Source organism: Leucoraja erinacea, chromosome 7 (assembly GCF_028641065.1).
Source record: "Leucoraja erinacea ecotype New England chromosome 7, Leri_hhj_1, whole genome shotgun sequence".
In the NCBI taxonomy this organism is placed as follows: domain Eukaryota; kingdom Metazoa; phylum Chordata; class Chondrichthyes; order Rajiformes; family Rajidae; genus Leucoraja; species Leucoraja erinaceus.
This window is the reverse complement of record NC_073383.1, coordinates 30,861,924-30,883,093: the sequence shown is the minus strand read 5'-3', so window position 1 is coordinate 30,883,093 and position 21,170 is coordinate 30,861,924. Positions and strand designations below refer to the sequence as shown.

The following is a 21,170-nucleotide window of genomic DNA, read 5'->3' as shown; positions in this document are numbered from 1 at the left end:
TTCATGAATTAGTGGGTTAATGTACCTAACGTTCCCCGTGCCAAGCAGTTGGTTCAGAAATGTCATTCTTCACAGACTAGACTCTAGTTTGACCTTAGCATCTGCCATATTCACAGCTACGACCCTAGAGGTGTTAGACATGTGCTACCTCTGCAGTGCAGAACAACTCTTAATAAACAAGGATCAGGGAACATCTAACTGCTTTTATCTAGTCAAGATTTCGGCTTTATAAATGCTACCGCATTTCAGGTTGAAGTCTTCAGAAATTGCAAAACCCTTTTTTTAATTTAAGGCAGCACAAATCTGTTTGTATGTGACAGTGGGAAGTCACGTAACAAAGAACAGTTCTAACTTTTATTTTATTGGTAGTTTTGAGATGCAAAAATTTGCACGAGTGCAAATACCAAAAACCAAATTTGGACACTCGTTTTGACTATATTTTTACAAAATGGGAAAAACAGAGCTGAAATCCATTTGTCCTGAAAAATGGTTCAAAAACAAAGGCAGGTACTGCACGATTGTTCTCAGCTTTAGATGTAATGGCTGGGGTTTTAGGTCGTCTTCAGGAGTCTCAATGATAGTGTGAATTGAGTAGAAACCGCCTCATAATAAAACACAACAAAATGCCTCACGTTTATAATATTACAGTTCACTATTTAAATACAACTGTATCCAACATTGCTGCTAAGCACTGTACAATATTTGAAGTCATCACCACATCGACATGCTCCTCCAAATGACGTTTTGGATCCTGAAAGATAAAGATATAATCTATTAACGAATGACATAGTTTTCCAGGCAAGGTAGTAATTTTGTGAGTTTGCCACATTATTCCCGATCATTACAATTGTTAAATACCCAATAATAAGACCCTATATATTTTCCAATACCATATCAGTCCAATTTTATACAATATGAAAGTATCTTGCAGCTTTAAAACAAAGCAATTTAAAAATGATTAAAACTATAGTTCTTGATTATAAAGGAAAATAATTTGTGAACCATATTTAAATCCCGAGTCTCTAAAATACATGTCAGACAATAATTCAGAGGAAGGATGCAGGTGGTAATTCTCAGCTAAAAAAACAGATTAATTACAGTTTAAAATTCATTGAAGGATGCCAACTGATTTTTTTTCCCCACAGACAAAATGAGTGAAAGCACAGAGGAACCATTTTCACTGATTTTTTGATCTCTCAATGATGTTCAAAGTGGATAAAATTGTTACTTCACACAGTTCAAGAATTGTGGTATAATGTACAAAAAATGTGGTTCTAAATGTTTAAAGACATTTCTGAAATTTTGTGTCTTTGTGTAATATTTTTTTAAATTGGAACTTCCGTAAATTATGATTTACTGGGTCCACGTTCAGAGATTTTACTGCAAGTAAACGGGAAAATATTATTTTTCACTTAAATTTATTTCACAGGCATGGCCACCAAATTAAGGCCCAGATCAAATAATCATTTTTAGCATGCACTATTGAGTTCAAACAAATTGCTGTAGATCTGTGGTTATTGGTAGTGATGCCACAAGGACGGCAGATTTCCAGAGTCAAGAGTCTAGATAGAACAATGAAATTCTTACTTGCTGCAGCACAACATAATATGTAAACATGGTACAAATGAGAGAAAAAAAAGCTATGTGTGTATATATACACATGCACACATACTCAAAAAACAAACTTGATGGAGTTCACACTATGTCTGGCTACGCAGTCATGAGTATAGAGTGAGTAGAGCAGGGGGCTGAGCACGCAGCCTTGAGGTGCTCCTGTACAGATTGTCAATGAGGATGAAGTATTTCCTCCAATTCGAACAGACTGTGATCTGTGGACCCAATTGCAAGAGGGATGCACAGACCCAGTTCCGTGAACTTAGTAACCAGCTTTTTTTTTTGTATCAAAAAATTATTTATTTAAATTCCAACACGATACAAAAACCAAAAATCAAAACCGTGGTGACATACCCACCACCATCTTACAAAATCATCAAACAACTATTTTACAAATATTCTTATAACTACTGTACAATCCCGGTAGGCGATCTGTATTGGGTCGAGGTTCTTGTCGAGGCAGGAGTTGATATGCTCCATAACCAATCGCTCAAAGCACTTCATCACCACGGACATTAGTGCCATTGGTCGGTAGTCGTTGAGGCACGTCATCTTACTCTTCTTCGGCACTGGTATTATTGAAGCCCTTTTAAAGCAGGTGGGAACCTTGGACCTCAATAGTGAGAGGTTGAAAATGTCCACAAATACTCCAGCCAGTTGGTCTCCACAGGTTTTGAGAACTCAACCGGGTATACCATCAGGTCCAGGTGCTTTCCGAGGGTTCACCCCCCTGAAGGATATTCTGACGTCAGCCTCTGTGACTATGACTGTAATACCATCAGGGCGCATGGGGGCTCGGGAAGGCACATCAGTGTTCTCCCTATCAACGCGTGCGTAGAACGCATTGAGCTCGTCAGGAAGTGATGCTTCGCTGTCGTTTGAGCTGCCTCCTGATTTTGCCTTTTAAGAGGTGATTTCATTCAAGCCGTGCCACAGTTGCCGAACATCTGCCCCATCCTCCAGCTTAGAGCAGAAGTCCCTTTTGGCCTTTTTGATGGCCTTGTCGAGGTTGTATCTGGACTTCTTATAGACCTCTGCGTCACTAGACCTGAATGCCCGGGATCTGGTCTTCAGAAGAATGCGGATCTTCTGGTTCATCCAAGGCTTCTGGTTAGGAAACACTCAGAAGGTTTTTGTTGGAACAGTCCTCCACACATTTTCTTATGAAGTCTGTAACGACTGTGGCGTATTCATTCAGGTAGGTTGCCGAGTCCTTGAACATTGCCCAGTCTACTGACATCAAGCAGTCCTGGAGTTGTTCCTCTGCCTCCCCAGACCAGCTCTGTGCAGTCCTCACATCTGGGGGTGTGCTCTTCAGTTGCTGCCTGTATGCAGGAAGAAGCAGCACCACTGAATGGTCGGATTTCCCGAAGTGAGTGCGAGGGATAGAGCGGTAGGCATTCTTAATGGTCAAGGGTGTTTAATCCTCTGGTGCTGCAGGAGACCTGTTGGTGGTAGGTTGGGAGTGATTTTTTCAGGTTGGCTTTGTTGAAGTCCTCGGTTATGGTGGTAAACGTTTCGGGAAAAGTTGTCTGGTGCTTGTTGATCATGGCGTGCAGCTCCAATGCCAGACAGACGGACGTCTGCCTGGGGTGGGATGTAGACCGCGGTCAGGATGATGGATGAATTCCCTGGGTAGGTAGAGGGGGCGGCACTTCACCGCCAGGTGCGGAGAGCAGGAATTAGACAGAACTGCCACATCTGTGCACCACGAAGAGTTGACCATGAGGCAGACGCCCCCTCCTCTCCCTTTCCCAGATGCATGCGTACACATGTTATCCCACTTTCTCATCCACTCCATACACACTGGGTGCAATTTTCCAAGGGCCAATTAACCCACAAACTTGCATGCCTTTGGGATGTGGGTAGAAACCCACGAGGTCACAGGGAGAACAAGTAAACTCCACACAGACAGCACCTGTAGTCAGGATGGGATCCAGTTTTTTTGAGTTTTTAAGATGATCCAGCAGTTCAACAGTCACCATAACTGATACCAATTCTGTAATTCCAGTATTTAATTAACATATTTAAGTTCCCCAACTCTCATGGTGGAATTTGATCTTGAAACTCTTGACAACCCCAATTGATTGCAAATTAAAAAATAAAGCAAACAATTGGAAATAAACCAGAAAATGCTGGAATCCTTCAGCAAGTCAGTTAGCTTCGATGGAAAGAGAAACGAGTCATATCAAAGATCCTTCATCAATACCTATACACCTCATGTTTTTATACACCTCTATAACATAAACCCAGATTCCGGTGTGGAAATAAAGTGAGAAACAGAGAGCATTTCAGGTGAAAGGCATGGTCAGAACTGGGAAAGAAAGTAAATGGGTTACTTTGTAGCTGTGGAGAGGGTGGCAAACAAATGGAGGACATCTGTAAAGAAATATACAGGTATATACTGGTGAAAAGTTGTATGGAGTTTGTACGTTCTGCCTGTGACCACATGGGTTTTCTTCGGGTGCTCCGGTTTCCTCCCACACTCCAAAGATGTACACGTTTGCAGGTTAATTGGCTTCGGTAAAGAATTGTAAATTGTAAATTGTCCCTAGTGTGTAGGATAGTGCTAGTGTACGGGGTGATTGCTGGTCGATGCAGACTCGGTGGGCCTAATGGCCTGTTTCTGCGCTGATGAGTACTTTTGTAACTATGCCGGCGCCTTTGTGGCGACTCTTTTGTGTACTTTGTAGGCAAAAACAAAGAATTTAACTGCACCTAGCTAGGTACAAATGACAAAATATCATCATCATCAAGTCTAAAGTCAATAGCAATCTCAGAGTCTCCTCCCCTACAAGCTAAACACAAGAGCTCTTCAAAGTAATCATCCAATTATTTCTCTTATGTAGCGAAGATCAAGTTAGCAATGAATGCAGTATAGTACACTAGTTTAGAGATACAGCATGGAAACAGGCCCTTCAGCCCACTGAGTCCATGCCGACTATCGATCACCCTGTTCACACTGGTTCCATATTGTCCCACTTTCTCACCCACTCCGTACACACTAGGGTCAATTTTAAAGCGGCCAATTAACCAATAGAACTACTCGTCTTTGAAGTCTTTCCTCAAATGTTACTCAGTATTACATTTATCTTGTATGTGGAAATGTATAAAGAGAATCGATTGAAAGAATAAATCAGGTGACAATTGATTAGTTAATTTTATGCCTGCCTTCAGGCAAATAAATAATGTTTAAGAAATTAAATAATACCCAACATATGGAATAAAAACAAAACATGTTGGGAACATTCAGTAAGTCAAGTAGCTTCTGCAATGAAAGAAACAGTTAACGTAAAAGGACACAAAGTGCTGGAGTAACTCAGCGGGTCAGGCAACATTTCTGAAGAACATAGATAGGTGACGTTTCTGGTCAGGACCTTTCCTCAGAGTGTGTTGACGTTTCGGTTCAATCATTTTTCATTGCAATATCGTCAAAAGAATTGATTCCTACAGTAATGGGGATGCAAATTGTTGAAGGATCGTCAAATGAAGCCTCTTTCATAGAACAGGAACAAAAGAGGGGCGATCACTTTGTTGTTGGTACTACTGGCATCCTGACAGTCTGGATAAACTTGAGCAGCAGACATGTAGACATATTAGAGAGACACAAGAGTATTAGTACCAGAGCAGGATGGGATTTTGATTTGCTCAATATTAATGGGCGGCACGATGGTGCAGCGATAGATTCTGGAGTAGTTCCAGAGGATTGGCGGGTAGCAAACGTAACCCCACTTTTTAAGAAGGGAGGGAGAGAGAAAACGGGGAATTACAGACCAGTTAGCCTAACATCGGTAGTGGGGAAACTGCTAGAGTCAGTTATTAAAGATGGGATAGCAGCACATTTGAAAAGTGGTGAAATCATTGGACAAAGTCAGCAGGATTTATGAAAGGTAAATCATGTCTGATGAATCTTATAGAATTTTTCGAGGATGTAACTAGTAGCGTGGATAGGGGAGAACCAGTGGATGTGGTGTATCTGGACTTCCAGAAGGCTTTCGACAAGGTCCCACATAAGAGATTAATTTACAAACTTAAAGCACATGGCATTGGGGGTTCAGTATTGATGTGGATAGAGAACTGGCTGGCAAAAAGGAAGCAAAGAGTAGGAGTAAACGGGTCCTTTTCACAATGGCAGGCAGTGACTAGTGGAGTACCGCAAGGCTCAGTACTGGGACCACAGCTATTTACAATATATATTAATGATCTGGATGAGGGAATTGAAGGCAATATCTCCAAGTTTGCGGATGACACTAAGCTGGGGGGCAGTGTTAGGTGTGAGGAGGATGCTAGGAGACTGCAAGGTGACTTGGATAGGCTGGGTGAGTGGGCAAATGTTTGGCAGATGCAGTTTAATGTGGATAAATGTGAGGTTATCCATTTTGGTGGCAAAAATGGGAAAGCAGATTATTATCTAAATGGTGGCCGATTGGGAAAGGGGGAGATGCAGCGAGACCTGGGTGTCATGGTACACCAGTCATTGAAGGTAGGCATGTAGTTGCAGCAGGCAGTAAAGAAAGCGAATGGCATGTTGGCTTTCATAGCAAGAGGATTTGAGTATAGGAGCAGGGAGGTTCTACTTCAGTTGTATAGGGTCTTGGTGAGGAAGGACATTATTGGTCTCCAAATCTGAGGAAGGACATTATTGCCATAGAGGGAGTGCAGAGAAGGTTCACCAGACTGATTCCTGGGATGTCAGGACTGTCTTATGAAGAAAGACTGGATAGACTTGGTTTATACTCTCTAGAATTTAGGAGATTGAGAGGGGGGATCTTATAGAAACTTACAAAATTCTTAAGGGGTTGGACAGGCTAGATGCAGGAAGATTGTTCCCGATGTTGGGGAAGTCCAGGACAAGGGGTCACAGCTTAAGGATAAGGGGGAAATCCTTTAAAACCGAGATGAGGAGAATTGATTTTTCACACAGAGAGTGGTGAATCTCTGGAAGGATCGTGCAGAGGGTAGTTGAGGCCAGTTCATTGGCTATATTTAAGAGGGAGCGGCGATGTGGCCCTTGTGGCCAAGGGGATCAGAGGGTCCTGGACAGAAGGGAGGTACTTGAGCACTGAGTTGGATGATCAGAGAGACATATTAAATGGCGGTACCAGGCAGGAAGGGATTTTGATTGGCTCAACTCCTGCACCTAATTTCGATGTTTCTATGATAGAGTTGCTGCCTTACAGTGCCAGAGACCCGGGTTTGATTCTGACTACCAGTGTGTATCTCTACGGAGTTTGTACGTTCTCCCTCAATCCTACCTGGGTTTTCTCCCGAATCTCCAGTTTCCCACCACACTCCAAAGACATAAAAGTTTGTAGGCTAATTGGCTTGGTATAATTGTAAATTATCCTTAGTGTGTGTAGGATAGTGTTAATGTGTGAGGATCGCAGGTTGGCAAGGATTCGGTGGGCCAAAGTACCTGTTTCCACACGGTATCTATAAACTAAACTAGGACTGTTTTGAATGTAAAAGGGGGTGGAATTTTTAAGGTGCATCCTGGAGAAAGCTTTGATCAGGTACGTAGATATTCCGACTGGAAAAAAGGGCAGTACTGGACCTAATCTTAAAGATAGTCATAAAATGCTGGAGTAACTCAGCGGGTAAGAAAACGTCTCTGGAGAAAAAGGATGAGTGGCGTTACAGGTCAGAACCCTTCTTCGGACTCTTAGGGAATGTAGCCGGGTCAGAGACTGGAGTGCCAGTGGGAGATAAGAGATCATAACTCCAAGTCTGGAGAAGGGTCTCGGCCCGAAACATCACCCATTCCTTCTCTCCAGAGATGCTGCCTGTCCCGTTGAGTTACTCCAGCATTTTGCATCTATCCAAGTTTCAAGGTAGTCACAGAGAATAAAAATGGTGGACCTTGAAATTCAGGTTCTGAATGTGGCCTGAATTCAATAGCATAAGAGGAAATCTGGCAAAAGGATATTGAGAGCAACTACTTGAAGGTTGGTCTACAGTAAGTGGGAAGCATTTACATGTGAAATTGTAAAAAATCAAAGCCAATATGTTCCCATTAAAAACATGGCAGGAAATAAAAAGAAATATCTGCAAGGCCAGAGAACCTTGGATGTTAAGGAATAAGGAGGGCTGTATAAAAAATAGCAACCATATGACAGAAACAGAAAATCCCTTCAGAAGTGGAGATAGTGTGGGGAGGTTCAAATCTCATTATACTGGACTGCAAGCCAAAAAAGATTTGACACTTATAGTAATATAAGTGATGGTTGGAAGCATTCCTGGCAGAAGGTTCTTAGTTCAAATCCCAACCAAAAGCCTGAGAACAAAAGTCTAGACTAATGCTCAAATGAAAGGGGAGTATTGCACTTGTTAGATTGAGGCCGCTTCCACTTAGATTCATGGTCATACACCATAGAAATAGGCCCTTCACCCAAACGTGCTCATGCCTACAAACATGCCCCATCTACACTTGTCCCACCTGCCTGCGTTTGGTCCTATCCATGTACCTGCCCAAATGTCTTTTAAACATTGTGATAGTATCTGCCTCAACTACCTCCTCCAGCAGCTCGTTCCATACACCCACCACCCTTTGTGTAAAACCGTTGCCCCTCAGGTTCCTATCGTTACCTCCTCACCTCTGGTTGTCTCTGGTTCTTGATTCCTCTACTAGTAAAATACTGTGCATTTACCCTATCTAATCCCCTCATGATCTTATACACCTCTACAAGGTCACTCCTCATCCTCATGCTCTCCAAGGAATAAACTCCTAGCCTTCTCAACCTCCTGGCAACTTCTCTGCATTCTTTCCAACTAAATAACATATTTCTGATAAAAGGTAACCCAAAACTGAACACAATACTCCAAATGTGGCCTCACCAAAGTATGCAAACATAACCTCCCAACTTCTATACTCAATACTCTGACTGATGTGCCAAACGCCTCTTGACCACCCTGTCTACCTGTGATGCCACTTTCAAGGAACAATGTACCTGCACTCCTAGATCCCTGTGCTGTACAACACTCCCCAGAGCCTGCCATTCACTGTGAAATATGATCACATGACAATATTTCAAAGAGTAGGGGAGTAATCCCCAGAGTCCTGGACAACACTTATCTATGAATCAACATTCCTAAAACAGATTATCTAGTCATTATCACATTGCTCCTTTTGGGAGTTGTGTGTACGATGTACTTAAAATATTTCATTCACTGAAAAGTGCTTTATGATGTTCTGTAAAGGCAGTGGCATACGGCAAGGAAATAGGCCCTTTGGCCCAACCCGTCCATGCCGACCAAGATGCCCCATCTAAGCTAGTCTCATTTGCTCAGGTTTGGTCCATATCCCTCTGAGGCGCTCCTATCCATGTACCTGTTCAAGTATCTTATAAATGCAATTATAGGAACTGCCTCAATTATTTCCTCTGGCAGCTCATTTCATATACCCACTACCTTCTGAATTAACAAGTTGCCCCTCAGGTTCATATTATATCTTTTCTCTCTCATGTCCTCCGGTTTTTGATACCCCTACCCTGGGTAAAAGACTCCATGCATTCATCCTATCATCCCCTCATGGTTTTATACACCTGTATATAAATGCACATTTTCCTTTCTTTTGCAGGAAGACATATAATTATCTCCAATATTAAAAAAAAGTCAGGGCTGTACCTAGATGCAATTCATCCCAATCATTAATTTGGTTATTGTTAAACCGATAATGGAGGAAAGTAAGTTTCAGATTCAGGGTGGCACAGAGGCGCAGCGGCAGAGCTTCTGCCTCAAGCTCCAGAGACCCGGGTTCAATCCCGACCTCAGATTCTGTCTGTGTGGAGTTTGCATGTTCTCCCTATTAATGACTGTGTGGGTTTCCTCTGGATGCTCCAGTTACCTCCCACATCCCAAAGACATGAGGGTTCGTAGGTTAATTGGCCTCTGTAAATTGCCCCTAGTGTGTAGTGGGATAACTAATGCTAATGGGTGATCAATGGTTGGAGTGGACTCAGTGGGCCAAAGGGCCTGATTCCATGCAGTATTTGAACTAAACAAAATTAGTCAGACAGTCCATACTTACTTGTTTTCCAACATTTTTAATTGCCAGTTGTTCAGGAGTCATTTTATCCTCTTCCTCAACAGCCTATTAAATAAATAAATAATCAAGCATATATAATTTATAATCCCAAAAAAAAGAATTTAATGTAATTAACAGTAGTTTAAAAATAGGAATGAAATAAGAGATTAGTGCAGTTTTTTTTTACCTTATTGTAGTTCTTGGCCAATTCTAGCATTTCTTTCACAACAGTTTCATTAAGTTTACAATGCTCACTGTAGTCGTGAAGTGTCAGCCCTTCCATCCAACTTTTCTTATGCAAGTTCAACAACATCTGTAGTGACAAATTCAGGTGATCTATTTATTGAGTAGCAGGAAGCAGAGTTTCAGCATTCATGTGCTGGCCGCTCATATTACATAATTCAAAAATTGTGAATTCCAAAGTACCAATTGCACACGCATGCTTACACACACACACACACACACATGTATGCTTGCACACACATGTGCGCTTGCACACACACACACACATGTATTCTTGCACACACACATACGCTTACACACACACACACACACACATGTACTCTTGCACACACACATGTACGCTTGCACACACACACGTGTGCTTGCACACACGTGTATGCTCGCACACGCACGTGTACTCTTGCACACACACGTATGTTTGCACATACACATGTACACTTGCACACACATGTACGCTTGCACAGACACATGTACACTTGCACACACATACACACATGTACTCTTGCACACACACACATGTACGCTTGCACACATGTAAACACACACACATCCATCTCCTCCCCCCCCCCCCCCCCCCCCCCCCCCCCCCCCCCCCCCCCCCCCCCCCCCCCCACCCCTTTGGCGGACCTCAACAAGTCAGGCAGCATCTGTGAAGGAAACAGAGACATTTCCAATCAGGAAGGGTCCCAACCTGATATGTCATCTGTCCATTCCCTCTGCAGAAGATGCCTGACCCACTGAGTTCCTCCAGCATTTTGTGTCTTGCTCATGGTTCCAGCATATGCAGGTCTTTGTGTCATCATTTCCATTAACATTTATGCGATGACAGGATGGTCAAGCACCATTTGTTTTTTGTGTGTTAGGCAATCTAATTTCTGTAGAAATAAGGAACTGCAGATGCTGGTTTATGGCCTTGTTCATGACCTTAACGAAACATAAAATGACAAGTTCAAAAGGATGCATTTCAGTCCTGGCACAGTAGGCAGCTGGTAGAGCTGCTGTCTCACAGCGCCAGAGTCCCGGGTTTGATCCTGACCTCGGGTGCTGTATGTGTGGAGTTTGTACGTTCTCTCTGTGACCAAGTGGGTTTACTCCTGGTGTTCTGGTTTCTTCCAGCCTCCCAAAGACGTGCGGGTTTGTAGGTCCATTGGGCCTCTGTAAATTCATCCAGTCCCTACACACTAGGGACAATTTACAGGGGCCAATTAACCTTCAAACCCGGGTTTCTGGTGCTGTGAGGCAGCAGCTCCACCAACACTTAGAGACTTAGACAGCAAACTTAGTTTACAATCATGAGAGGTGTGTGTAGGCGGGAGTCATCCGCTGTTAACCTCTTGACAATCTTAGATACAACATGCTAAATGTGCAAAGATGTAAAGTGGTCAAAGTGCAAATCAAAAAATATTAATGATTCCAATTACCTTTTGTTCAAGTTCATTTTTCCGATAGTTGATGGTGATAGAGTAGTAATGTCTGTTTAATCCATGAATCAAAGCCTAAAAGTACAAAATTCACAGCTTAACAATTGAAAGGGAACAGCTACATGACTAAGCTAACCTGCATATTTTGGTTGTTTCAAATTATCTGCTGAAAAAAATTGACAGAAGGTGAATTTGGCAACAAATTGATGTTCACACACGTTTTAAAAGCATACACAATTTGTATTTCTCACATCAAATTTACAATATCACAGTCAATTATGACCAGATTTGTTAGGTGTAATTCATTCATAAATTCATTTGAAATAAAACTTCAAATTTCTGCTACTCTTTTATGTATTAAAAAAAATAGAATTAGCTTGCACACAAGATGTTGATGAGAACGCACTTGGAGTATTGTGTTCAGTATTGGTTACCATGCTTAAGAAAGACGCCACTAAGCTGGAAAGAGTACAGAGAAGGTTTACAAGGATCTTGCCAAGAATCAAGGGCTGAGAGGTTGGGCAGATGAGGACTTTATTTCTTGGAGCACAGATTGCTGAGGGGTGATCTTATGGTGATGTATAAAATCACGAGGGAAAATCGACAGGGTGAGTCTTTTTTCCAAGATAAGAAATCAAGAACCAGACGACTGGTTTAAGGTGAGAGGGGAGAATTTAACAGAAATCACCACAGTGTGGTGAGTAAATAAAATGAGATGCCAGAGGAAGTAGTTGAATCAGGTACAATAATAACAGTTAATAGACACAAACTGCTGTAGTAACTCAGTATTTTCAGATGCATCTCTGGAGAACATGGATAGGCCACGTTTCGGGTCTCTTCTACTTGTTGTAAACCAGCATCTGAAGCTCCTTGTTTCTAACATTTGGACAGGTATATGGATAGGAAACGTTTAGACGAATACTGGACCAGGAGCGTCCCCCAAAGCAATATTCCACCACTGACCCATAGCCCCCAACTGCGCAGGCGCCGCTGACGGGTTCCCGTTGTGATGCCAGAGATCCCTGTTGTGACGCGAGTCACGGCAACCCTCCCCCAACTGCGCAGGCGCGGCCGGCAAGTGGGAGCGAGACGGCGACACTTTTAATGTTCAAAATGGCAATAACCTGTAAAATATAAGATCAATGTCTCCTTCTTCAGTCCCCTATTCCCCATCTCCATTATCCTCCCTCTCCCCACCCTCCACCAACCCTCCTCTGCTTCCTCCCCTCACCCCCTCCCTCCTCTCCTCCCTCTTCCGTCCTCTCCTCCATTACCTCGCCATCCCTCTTCCTACCCCTATCCTTCTCCATTCCCTCATCCCCAGTACTCCCTCCCCCTCTTCACCCTCCCTTTTCTTTCCCCTCTCCTCCGTCCCTTCCCCACTCCTTCCCTCACCTCTCCCTCTCCTTCCCCCTACCCTCAGTCACTCCCTCCTTCTCTCCATAACCACTCTCCCTACCCCCCTCCTCTTTCTCTTTCCCCCTGCTCCCCCTCACCTCCCCTATCCCACCCCCACTCTCCCTCCTCACCTCCCCCACTGCCCTTCTCTCCCTCTATCCCCCCTCCTCCCCACTCTACCTCCTCACCTCCCACACCTTCCCCTCCCCCTCCTCTCCCTCTGTCCTCATGCTCCCCCACTCCTCACCTCCCCTCTATCCCACGCCCTCACAATGAAAATCGCAATGGGTTTTTTTTAAATGAAATTCTCAATGAAAATCGGGCTTTTTCTTTAAAATAACCTAGACAATGTTAGCCGTTAATGAAAATGGAAAAACTTGATTAAATGGTATTTTTCATTAGAATGAAATCAATGTCAATGAAAATGCTGACTTTGTTTTCAAATGATATTCGGGATCCCACGTTGACGTCATTGTGACGTCGAACGCGGCTGACGAGTAGGGCAAGTGTAAAAATGGTTTTGTAAAGTGGGTTTTGTAAAGTTTAAAATGTCAATGACTTGTAAAATATAACACCAATCTGAACAAAACTTGTTACAGCACATCACAGGACAATGGTGAGTAAGGTGGGCCAAAAATTGTTGCACTATCATGTACCATTTTTCCGGAGTTCCGAGAACACACGTACACGCACGCATTTATACGTAAAAACAAGATGAGAGTAATATACTAGACCAAGTGGGACAAGTTGGGCTCCGTCCCCCAACGCGCGGGGAGGGAGGGAACAGCGTCGGCGATCACCCCGGAGATAGGCGCTCCCTGGAGCCAATCACCCCCATCATCCCCCCAAATGGAAAATTCTGGAATTTACGGAGCCAATCAATCGTCCCCACGCGGTGTTGGGTGGGGGGGAGGGCGCAATCACCTCTCCCCCATCACATCAGGAAAATTCTGGAATTTTTTTTGTAAAGAAACCTCTGCCCTATTACACCCCCCACAACGAAATGTGGAGCTCCCCCCCCCCCATCCCAACCCACCACAAGGAAAATCGCAACCTTTCCCCTATTCACCACCCCACAGTGAAAAAAACCTCCTCCCAAGAAATCTTGTTGTTTTAAATGAGATTAGCAATCCCAGATTTGCTGCTAAATGAGATTCCATTGTGAAGTGCCCATTACCCCAACCTGTTCCCCAACGCAATAATCACCCATAGCCCCCAACTTCGCAGGAGCGGCTCATACACTCCCTCCCCCTCATCTTCACCCTCTTCTCCTCTTCCCCTCCTCCACTCCCTCCCTCACCTCTACCTCCCTCTCCGTTTCCCTACCCTCAGTCACTCCCTCCCTCACCTCTCCCCTTTCGCACTCCCCTACTAAACGCAATGCCAAATCAAACCTTAAAATAACCCAATTACACTGTTAGTCGTCAATGAAAACGTAAGGATTCGAATAAAATCTCTCTCTCTTTTTTTTAAGTTAAAAATGCCAATAATACCGGAGATAGGAGCCCCCCCCCCGGAGCCACAGGGAAAATTCTTGTCGGGTGGAGGACTGTGAGATCCCAATGTGACATCATAGCTTCAATTGCCAGCAACTGCCAGCATGTGGGATGTTCACAGCAGCGTATGTAAATGAGATCCCATTGTGATTGGAGGACTGTGAGATGCCATTGTGACATCATCACTGGAAGCTGCCAAAAACTCACAGCAAAGTCACAATTATTCTTCTGAAACTGGACTTTTTGAAACTTGTAAATATCAATAACTTGTAAATATCAATAACGTGAAATATAACATCAAATTTGAAGGAAAGATGACAGGAATGACCACGGGACAAAAGTGGTGCAAAAATCTTAGCGCTACCGTTTACCATTTTGGCATAGTTCCAGGATCATATGGGACAACAAACACAAACAAACAAATATAGATAGAAACAAGACGAGAGTTTTAGTAACATATAGATACTAGACCAAGTGCAGATCAGTTGGGCCCGCTCCCCCAATGCAATATTCCACCAAACTGCACATGCGCAGCTGCCGCGTTCATAGTTGTGCCGCTGAAAGCTGAAATTTAAGTTAAAGTTAATAAAGTGAATAGAGGACCCCTGGAGGCATTTGTAAAGTATAAGGAAACTTACCCATGAAGCCATTGGGTCCCCGATGTGAGGCCAGGCAGGAATACGCAAAAATAAAAAAATGGCGATAAAAAAAAAAAAAGAAATTTGGGATCCCATTGTGACGTTGAATGTGGCTGACGGGCAGGGCAAGTGGAAAAGTGGTTTGAAAAGTGATTTTTGTAAAGTTTAAAATGTGAATAACTTGTAAAATATTCCATCAATCTGAACAAAACTTGTTTCATTTACTTCACAGGACAATGGTGAGTAAGCTGGGCCAAATATTGTAGCGCTATCGTGTACCATTTTGGCGGGGTTTCGGGAACATACGCACACACGCGCATATATACGGACAAACAAACAAGATGGCAGTTTTAGTAATATATAGATAGATAGATTGGCCAAAAACAAGCAACTGCGACTAGCTTAGATGGGGCATCTTGGCCGACATGGATGAATTGGAATGAGGGGCCTGTTTCTATGCTGTATGACTGTGACCCATGCAAGGACTAACTTCAATGATACTTTGTTGACTTTAAGGTGGATTCTGTCTGACCTCGCCAAACCTTTTCTGAATCAATAGTAGACAAAAAAGCTGGAGAAGCGCAGCGGGTGATGCAGCATCTATGGAGCGAAGGAAATAGGCAACGTTTCGGGCCGGGGGGGGGGAGGGGGGGGGGGGGGGGGGGGGGCAGGTAGAAGAAAAGAAGAGGTGGAGGCACTGTGCTGAGGGAGAGCTGAGAAGGGGAGGAGAAAGTAAGGACTACCTAAAATTAAAGAAGTCAATTTTCATACCGCTGGGGTGCAAACTGCCCAAACGAAATATGAGGTGCTGCTCCTTCAATTTACGGTGGTCCTCACTCAGGCCATGGAGGAGGCCCAGGACAGAAAGGTCAGATTCGAAATGGGAGGGGGATTTGAAGTGCTGAGCCACCGGGAGATCAGGTTGGTTATTGCGAACCGAGCGGAGGTGTTCGGCAAAACGATCGCCAAGCCTACGCTTGGTCTCACCGATGTAGATCAGTTGACATCTAGAGCAGGGGATGCAATAGATGAGGTTGGAGGAGGTGCAGGTGAACCTCAGCCGCACCTGGAAAGACTACTTGGGTACCTGAATGGAGTCAAGGGGGGAGGTAAAGCGACAAGTGTAGTATTCCTTACGGTTGCAAGGGAAAGTGCCCGGAGAGGGGGTGGTTCGGGTGGGAAGGGACGAATTGACCAGGGAGTTACGGAGGGAGCGGTCTCTGCGGAAAGCAGACAGGGGAGGAGATGGGAAGATGTGGCACGTGGTGGATCTTTTCTGAATCAATGTTGGTGTTAATTGAGGAAATGGAGGATGATGATATTCACTCATTTTTCTTTGCCATGGGAAGCTTCTGGCCTTACTGTAATGTTGCCGAGACAAGGTTGTTAACGAATCGCACAGGATCAAATCTTCCAACATCAAGGTTCAGTAAAAGCTGAATAGTGATGCTGCTGGAGTGGTATTTGATGCACTGCCAAGGAAATGTATGTATCTGATGACACAATGAATATTAAGGCATGCACTGATTACATTACCTCTATTTTTTTTAAATAAAGCATATTTTTTAAATTAAAAAAAACATTTCCAGCAGTGCGCCGCAGAGATATTCTCCAATGAACCTGCCACAAAGCTTTTTAACAATAGTTTTACAATGTGGTGACCCAATGAACAAACTGCTGAGAAGGGAAGTGAAGAGTAATTTTCTTGTGCAATTTGTATCTATCGAAATATAATTCATTCAAAAAGTACACTAAATATTATTTTTGCACTGGGATTTATAATTCACATACATGCCTTTTTTTTTTCCAAATAACACAGTACAGCTGTCTGCATCCATCTTACCAACCAAACTGCTTTAAAGAGACCTGGAACTAGGTCAAAATATTGACATTGACAGCAATAGCATGCCATCTGTAAATATTGATGCATAGAGTTCTTTAAAAAGTGCAATAAATAATTTTTAGATGTCCCTGAAAAGTTGTGCTCTGTGGACCGTCAGTGACTTAGTTAATCTACCCAAAAGTAAATCATATTTTCCTTTTATATCTTTTGGGACCGTTTCGGGTGGAGACCCTTTTTCAGACTGGTTAGGGATAAGGGAAACAAGATATGTAGTGATGTGGAGAGATCAAGTTCATGCTGTGGACCAACCAACCTAAGAAAGAATCAGTTGTACACTATAAACAATGACAAATAAATTAATTAAACACTGATCTTGCTACAATAAATGACTTTTTGACTTGTATGATACACAGCTCAATTAATTGGGGAGCTAATTAATATTCATGGAGTATAAAGGCCTTAACTTCATCAAAGATCACATTTATGTATTGAAATATTTCGGAAGAGTTTTTGTTACAGCAATTAGTGAGTAAAACTGATGGAGGCTTTCAACGTTAATTAAACAGGGAAGCTACATGATAAAAAAAAATCTTTGCAAAAATATTCAGATGATTAAATTTTAATTACAATTAAGCCATTGCCTTGCCATTGACCAGCAAGGGTTATGGTTGTTGGAACCACTTGGAGTCTTCAGCACAATTTGCAAATCACCACCATAAAATTAAGTATGTGCATCGTTTAAATATAATTGAAATGAAATGTGATTAATGGTTTTAATCAGTGATTTTTTTGTGACAGAACGTACGATACCTCTAAAATGTTAAAAACTGGATTTTCACCTTTTTATAATTTTTAATATTACAAAACGAATAGCGTAGAAAATAAAATGTATTAATCAAATTAGGTGTTCAGGCCCTTCAACAGCTTAAGCAGCTTATCAGACATCGATCCACCATAGACACCGACAGCAAGGAATGATATGCGTACCGACATCTTTTATTCTACAAAAATATGCACTTGTTTTAATAGAGACACTGGGAACTGCAGACACTGGAATCTTGAGCAATAGAGAAAGTGCTGGAGGAATACAGCGTGTCAGGCAGCATGATGGGATGGGAGATTGCAACCTTCACGTGGTCCACCCTGTTTCAACTAATGCAATCAACCCGACGTGCACAAACAAATAGATGTAGTGTTTTGGTGCCTACAACTTTAGGCTGTGCACGCCATACGCGAGAAGAAGAAGGCAGCATGATACAAGGAGCCAAAGCTGAAGAAGGGTCACAACCCCAAACATTGCCTGTCCATTCCCTCCACAGGTTCAGCCTATCCCGCTGAGTTCCTTCAGCATTTTGTGTTTTACCGATGCAAAGAACTGCAGGTGCTGGTTTACAAACAAAATTTTGGTGGATTATGTGTTGTATGCGACGGCTGATGGGGTGGACGGGAAGGTAAGGACTAGGTGGACTCTGTCTCTGTTGCGACTTAGGGGGAGGGGCAGCAAGGGCGAAACTGCGGGGTACCGAGGAGACACGAGTCAGGGCCTCATCTATGATGGGAGGTGAACCCCTGTTCCGTAAAGATTGAGGACATCTCACCCATTCCTTCTCTCCAGAGGTGCTGCCTGCCCGCTGAGTTACTCCAGCTTTTTGTGGAAATCTCCTGCAGAGATGCCGCATGACCCGCTGAGTTACTCCAGCACTTTTTGTGTTTTTTATGCTTTGTGTTTTGCACTGAATTTTAATAGTAACTAGACCAAGTGCAGACCCATTGGGTCTGTTCCCACAACGCGCGGTTGCGAGGGGAGGGGGCAGCCTGAGGCGTCACACACACACACTAACCACCCTCTCACACACACTAACCACCCCTCACACACACACACTAACCACCCCCATTGATATTATATTAAGAAGGGAGGGAGGAGAGGGGTAGGGCCGCCCAGCAGCCATCGGCCTCAGAGTGAGCCTCAGCTCCATGGCCTCGCATCCTCTGCGCTTCAGACCCCGAGTAAGTGGAGGGGTGCGGGGGAGGGTGGAGTGGGCGGGCGGGCGTGATGCCGAGTGAGCCTGCGGGCCACGCGTACGCCGTCAAGACGCTGCGTACGACGTCAAGACGCTGCGTACGCCCGTCGAGACGCTGCGTAAGCACTCAATGCGCCTGTGGGCCGACAGGCCGTTGACGCGCAGGATTTTCGGACAGTGCAAGCGTGCGGGCCGCTAGCGACGACGGCGAAAAGCAGCGGGGGAAGAGCCGATCTTTGGCTTCCGCCAGCGTGGCAGAGTCGGGCCGGGGGGGGGGGGAAGTGGAGGATATTCCGTTATGGTCGCGCGAGGCACGCGATGAGAAGGTGGGCAGCGTGAGGCGAAAAAATGAGTGAGTGGGTGTGGGAAGGATGTTATGAAAAATGTGTACAGAGAATGTTACGAGGAGTGGATGAGCGCATGTAAACGCTAAATGGGTAGGGAAGTGGTAAACGTCACACACACACACACACACACACACACCCACACACACGCACACACCACGCGCACACCCACAGCGCGCACACACACACACACACACACACCACACACACACACACACACACACACACACACACACACACACACACACACACACACACACACACACACACACACCTTTAAAATATATATCGATGAAATCCCCCCCAAAAAATGTTCCTAAACAAAATCCGGGTGACTTTTGCTCAGCACATTTTTCTATATGGATGCATGACTTGCAACTGAGATTGACATGTTGGGAGGTACTCCTAACATGGTTCAAACATACTTCAACGTATTTCAGCCAAGATATGCTGATGATAAAAGAAACGATTGCTTATCATGATGGAATGAGTGCCAATCCAACCTGAAATAGCTCTCCACAGATGCTGCCTGACCCACTGGGTTACTACAGCAATTTGTGTTTTGCTCAAGATTCCAGCATCTGGAGTTCCTCGTCTCCTGAGTGCTTTATTGCTTTATGCTACTTCTCTTTGAATGTTCCTGTAACTCGCTCATTCAAGTAGAGTGTAATCCAATGATTCAATTATACTTTATTGCCACATGTACCTATGTACAGTGAAATTATTTGTTTTTGCATACAATACATAAAGTACACAAAGAATCTTCATGTATTTGGCGCCGACAAAGGTACAAAAGTCCTCATTAGCGTCCCGATGGTCCCTCGGCGCCCCCCCTCGGTCCCTCTTTGTTCTCAGCCCCCCCCGGTCCTTCCTTGTTCTCGCCCCACTGGGTCTCTCCTTGTTCTCGGCGTCACCCCCTCCCACCTCATTGATAAAGGAGAGTCTTTGGCAAATCAAGTGACTCACTGGTCTCTGAATAACCACCCTCTGGGCTGGGACTGTGACCACAGTACTTCTGTAATCCTTGGAGCTATTTTCAAATATTTTTAACTCTTTTGGAATAGAAGGGGGCATGTACATTATGAAAAGTCACACTTATGTACAGTTGCAGTTATTAATGCAAAGGGCACAACAATACTTCCCTTGCACTAGATTAGCTCCGGCTACAGAAAGCCATTATCCTGTAGTAATGATTTGGAACAATGTCATGAAATTAACAAGAGAGGTCATTACTGCACAGTCATCAAAGGGTCATGGAACTAGTCTCATGGAACATGCATGCATGGGCTTGTCCATGCCCAGTCAAAACCCCTGGCACATTTCTGCTCATTATCTTTTACACTCTCGTAGACTTCAACAAAAGTACAACATAAAACAGTAAGCACAGAACAATACAAATCATCATGCTTAGTATTATAGAATACTTTTCTTCAACACAATAATTGTAGCTTGAAACCCAGATAGTGTTACAAGGTAGGATTGCTTTCATCGGCCAGGGCATTGAACATATTAAGTCATATTGTACCAAATAATATGACTCCATATAAAGTACCATTGATATTGCAACTTCCGTAGGTATTTGGTTAGGCTGTATTTGTAGTATTGCATACAGTTCCGATTGTCCCCATGATAGGAAGGATGTGGAGGCTTTGGAAAGGGTACAGGAGAGACAATGACCGGATTAGAGAGTATTAGCTATAAGGAGTGGTTGGACAGACCACTCCTTATAGCTTTTTTTGCAACGCCAGAAATTGAGGGGAGGGACGATAGAAGTATATAAAATGATGAGAGGCATAGATAGGACAGACAGTCAGAACCTTTCTTTCCCAGGGATGGAAACATCAAAGACTATAAGGTGAGAGGCACAATGTTTAAAAGAGAAGTGAGAGGCAAGTTTTTTTACAGAGAGTGATGGGTACCTGAAACCCACAGCCAGGGGTGGTGTGGAAGCAGATACAATAGAGGCATTCAAGAGGCTTTTAGATAGGCACATGGATATGCCGGAAATAGAGAAATATGGATCATGTGCAGGCAGAGGAGATTAATTTATGTTGGTATCATGTTTGACCAGACACTGTGGGCCGAAGGGCCTGTTCCTATGTTCTATGAGTCAACAAAAGGTGGTTCCA

At 43.7% G+C, this 21,170-nt stretch overlaps 1 protein-coding gene across 2 annotated transcripts in view; it reads right to left on the bottom strand.

Moving 5' to 3' along the window:
- Positions 1 to 340: 340 nt before the first annotated feature.
- The window catches only part of psmd14 (proteasome 26S subunit, non-ATPase 14), an 82,107-nt gene continuing 61,277 nt past the window's right edge, over positions 341 to 21,170 (bottom strand). For both annotated transcript variants that reach the window (XM_055638140.1, XM_055638139.1), the window contains exons 8-11: positions 11,302 to 11,376; positions 9,825 to 9,950; positions 9,641 to 9,703; positions 341 to 751 (exon numbers count right to left, since the gene is read on the bottom strand). In XM_055638140.1, coding sequence (XP_055494115.1) covers positions 653 to 751; positions 9,641 to 9,703; positions 9,825 to 9,950; positions 11,302 to 11,376 — 363 coding nt within the window. In that variant the 3' untranslated portion in view covers positions 341 to 652. The remainder of the gene's footprint in view (positions 752 to 9,640; positions 9,704 to 9,824; positions 9,951 to 11,301; positions 11,377 to 21,170) is intronic.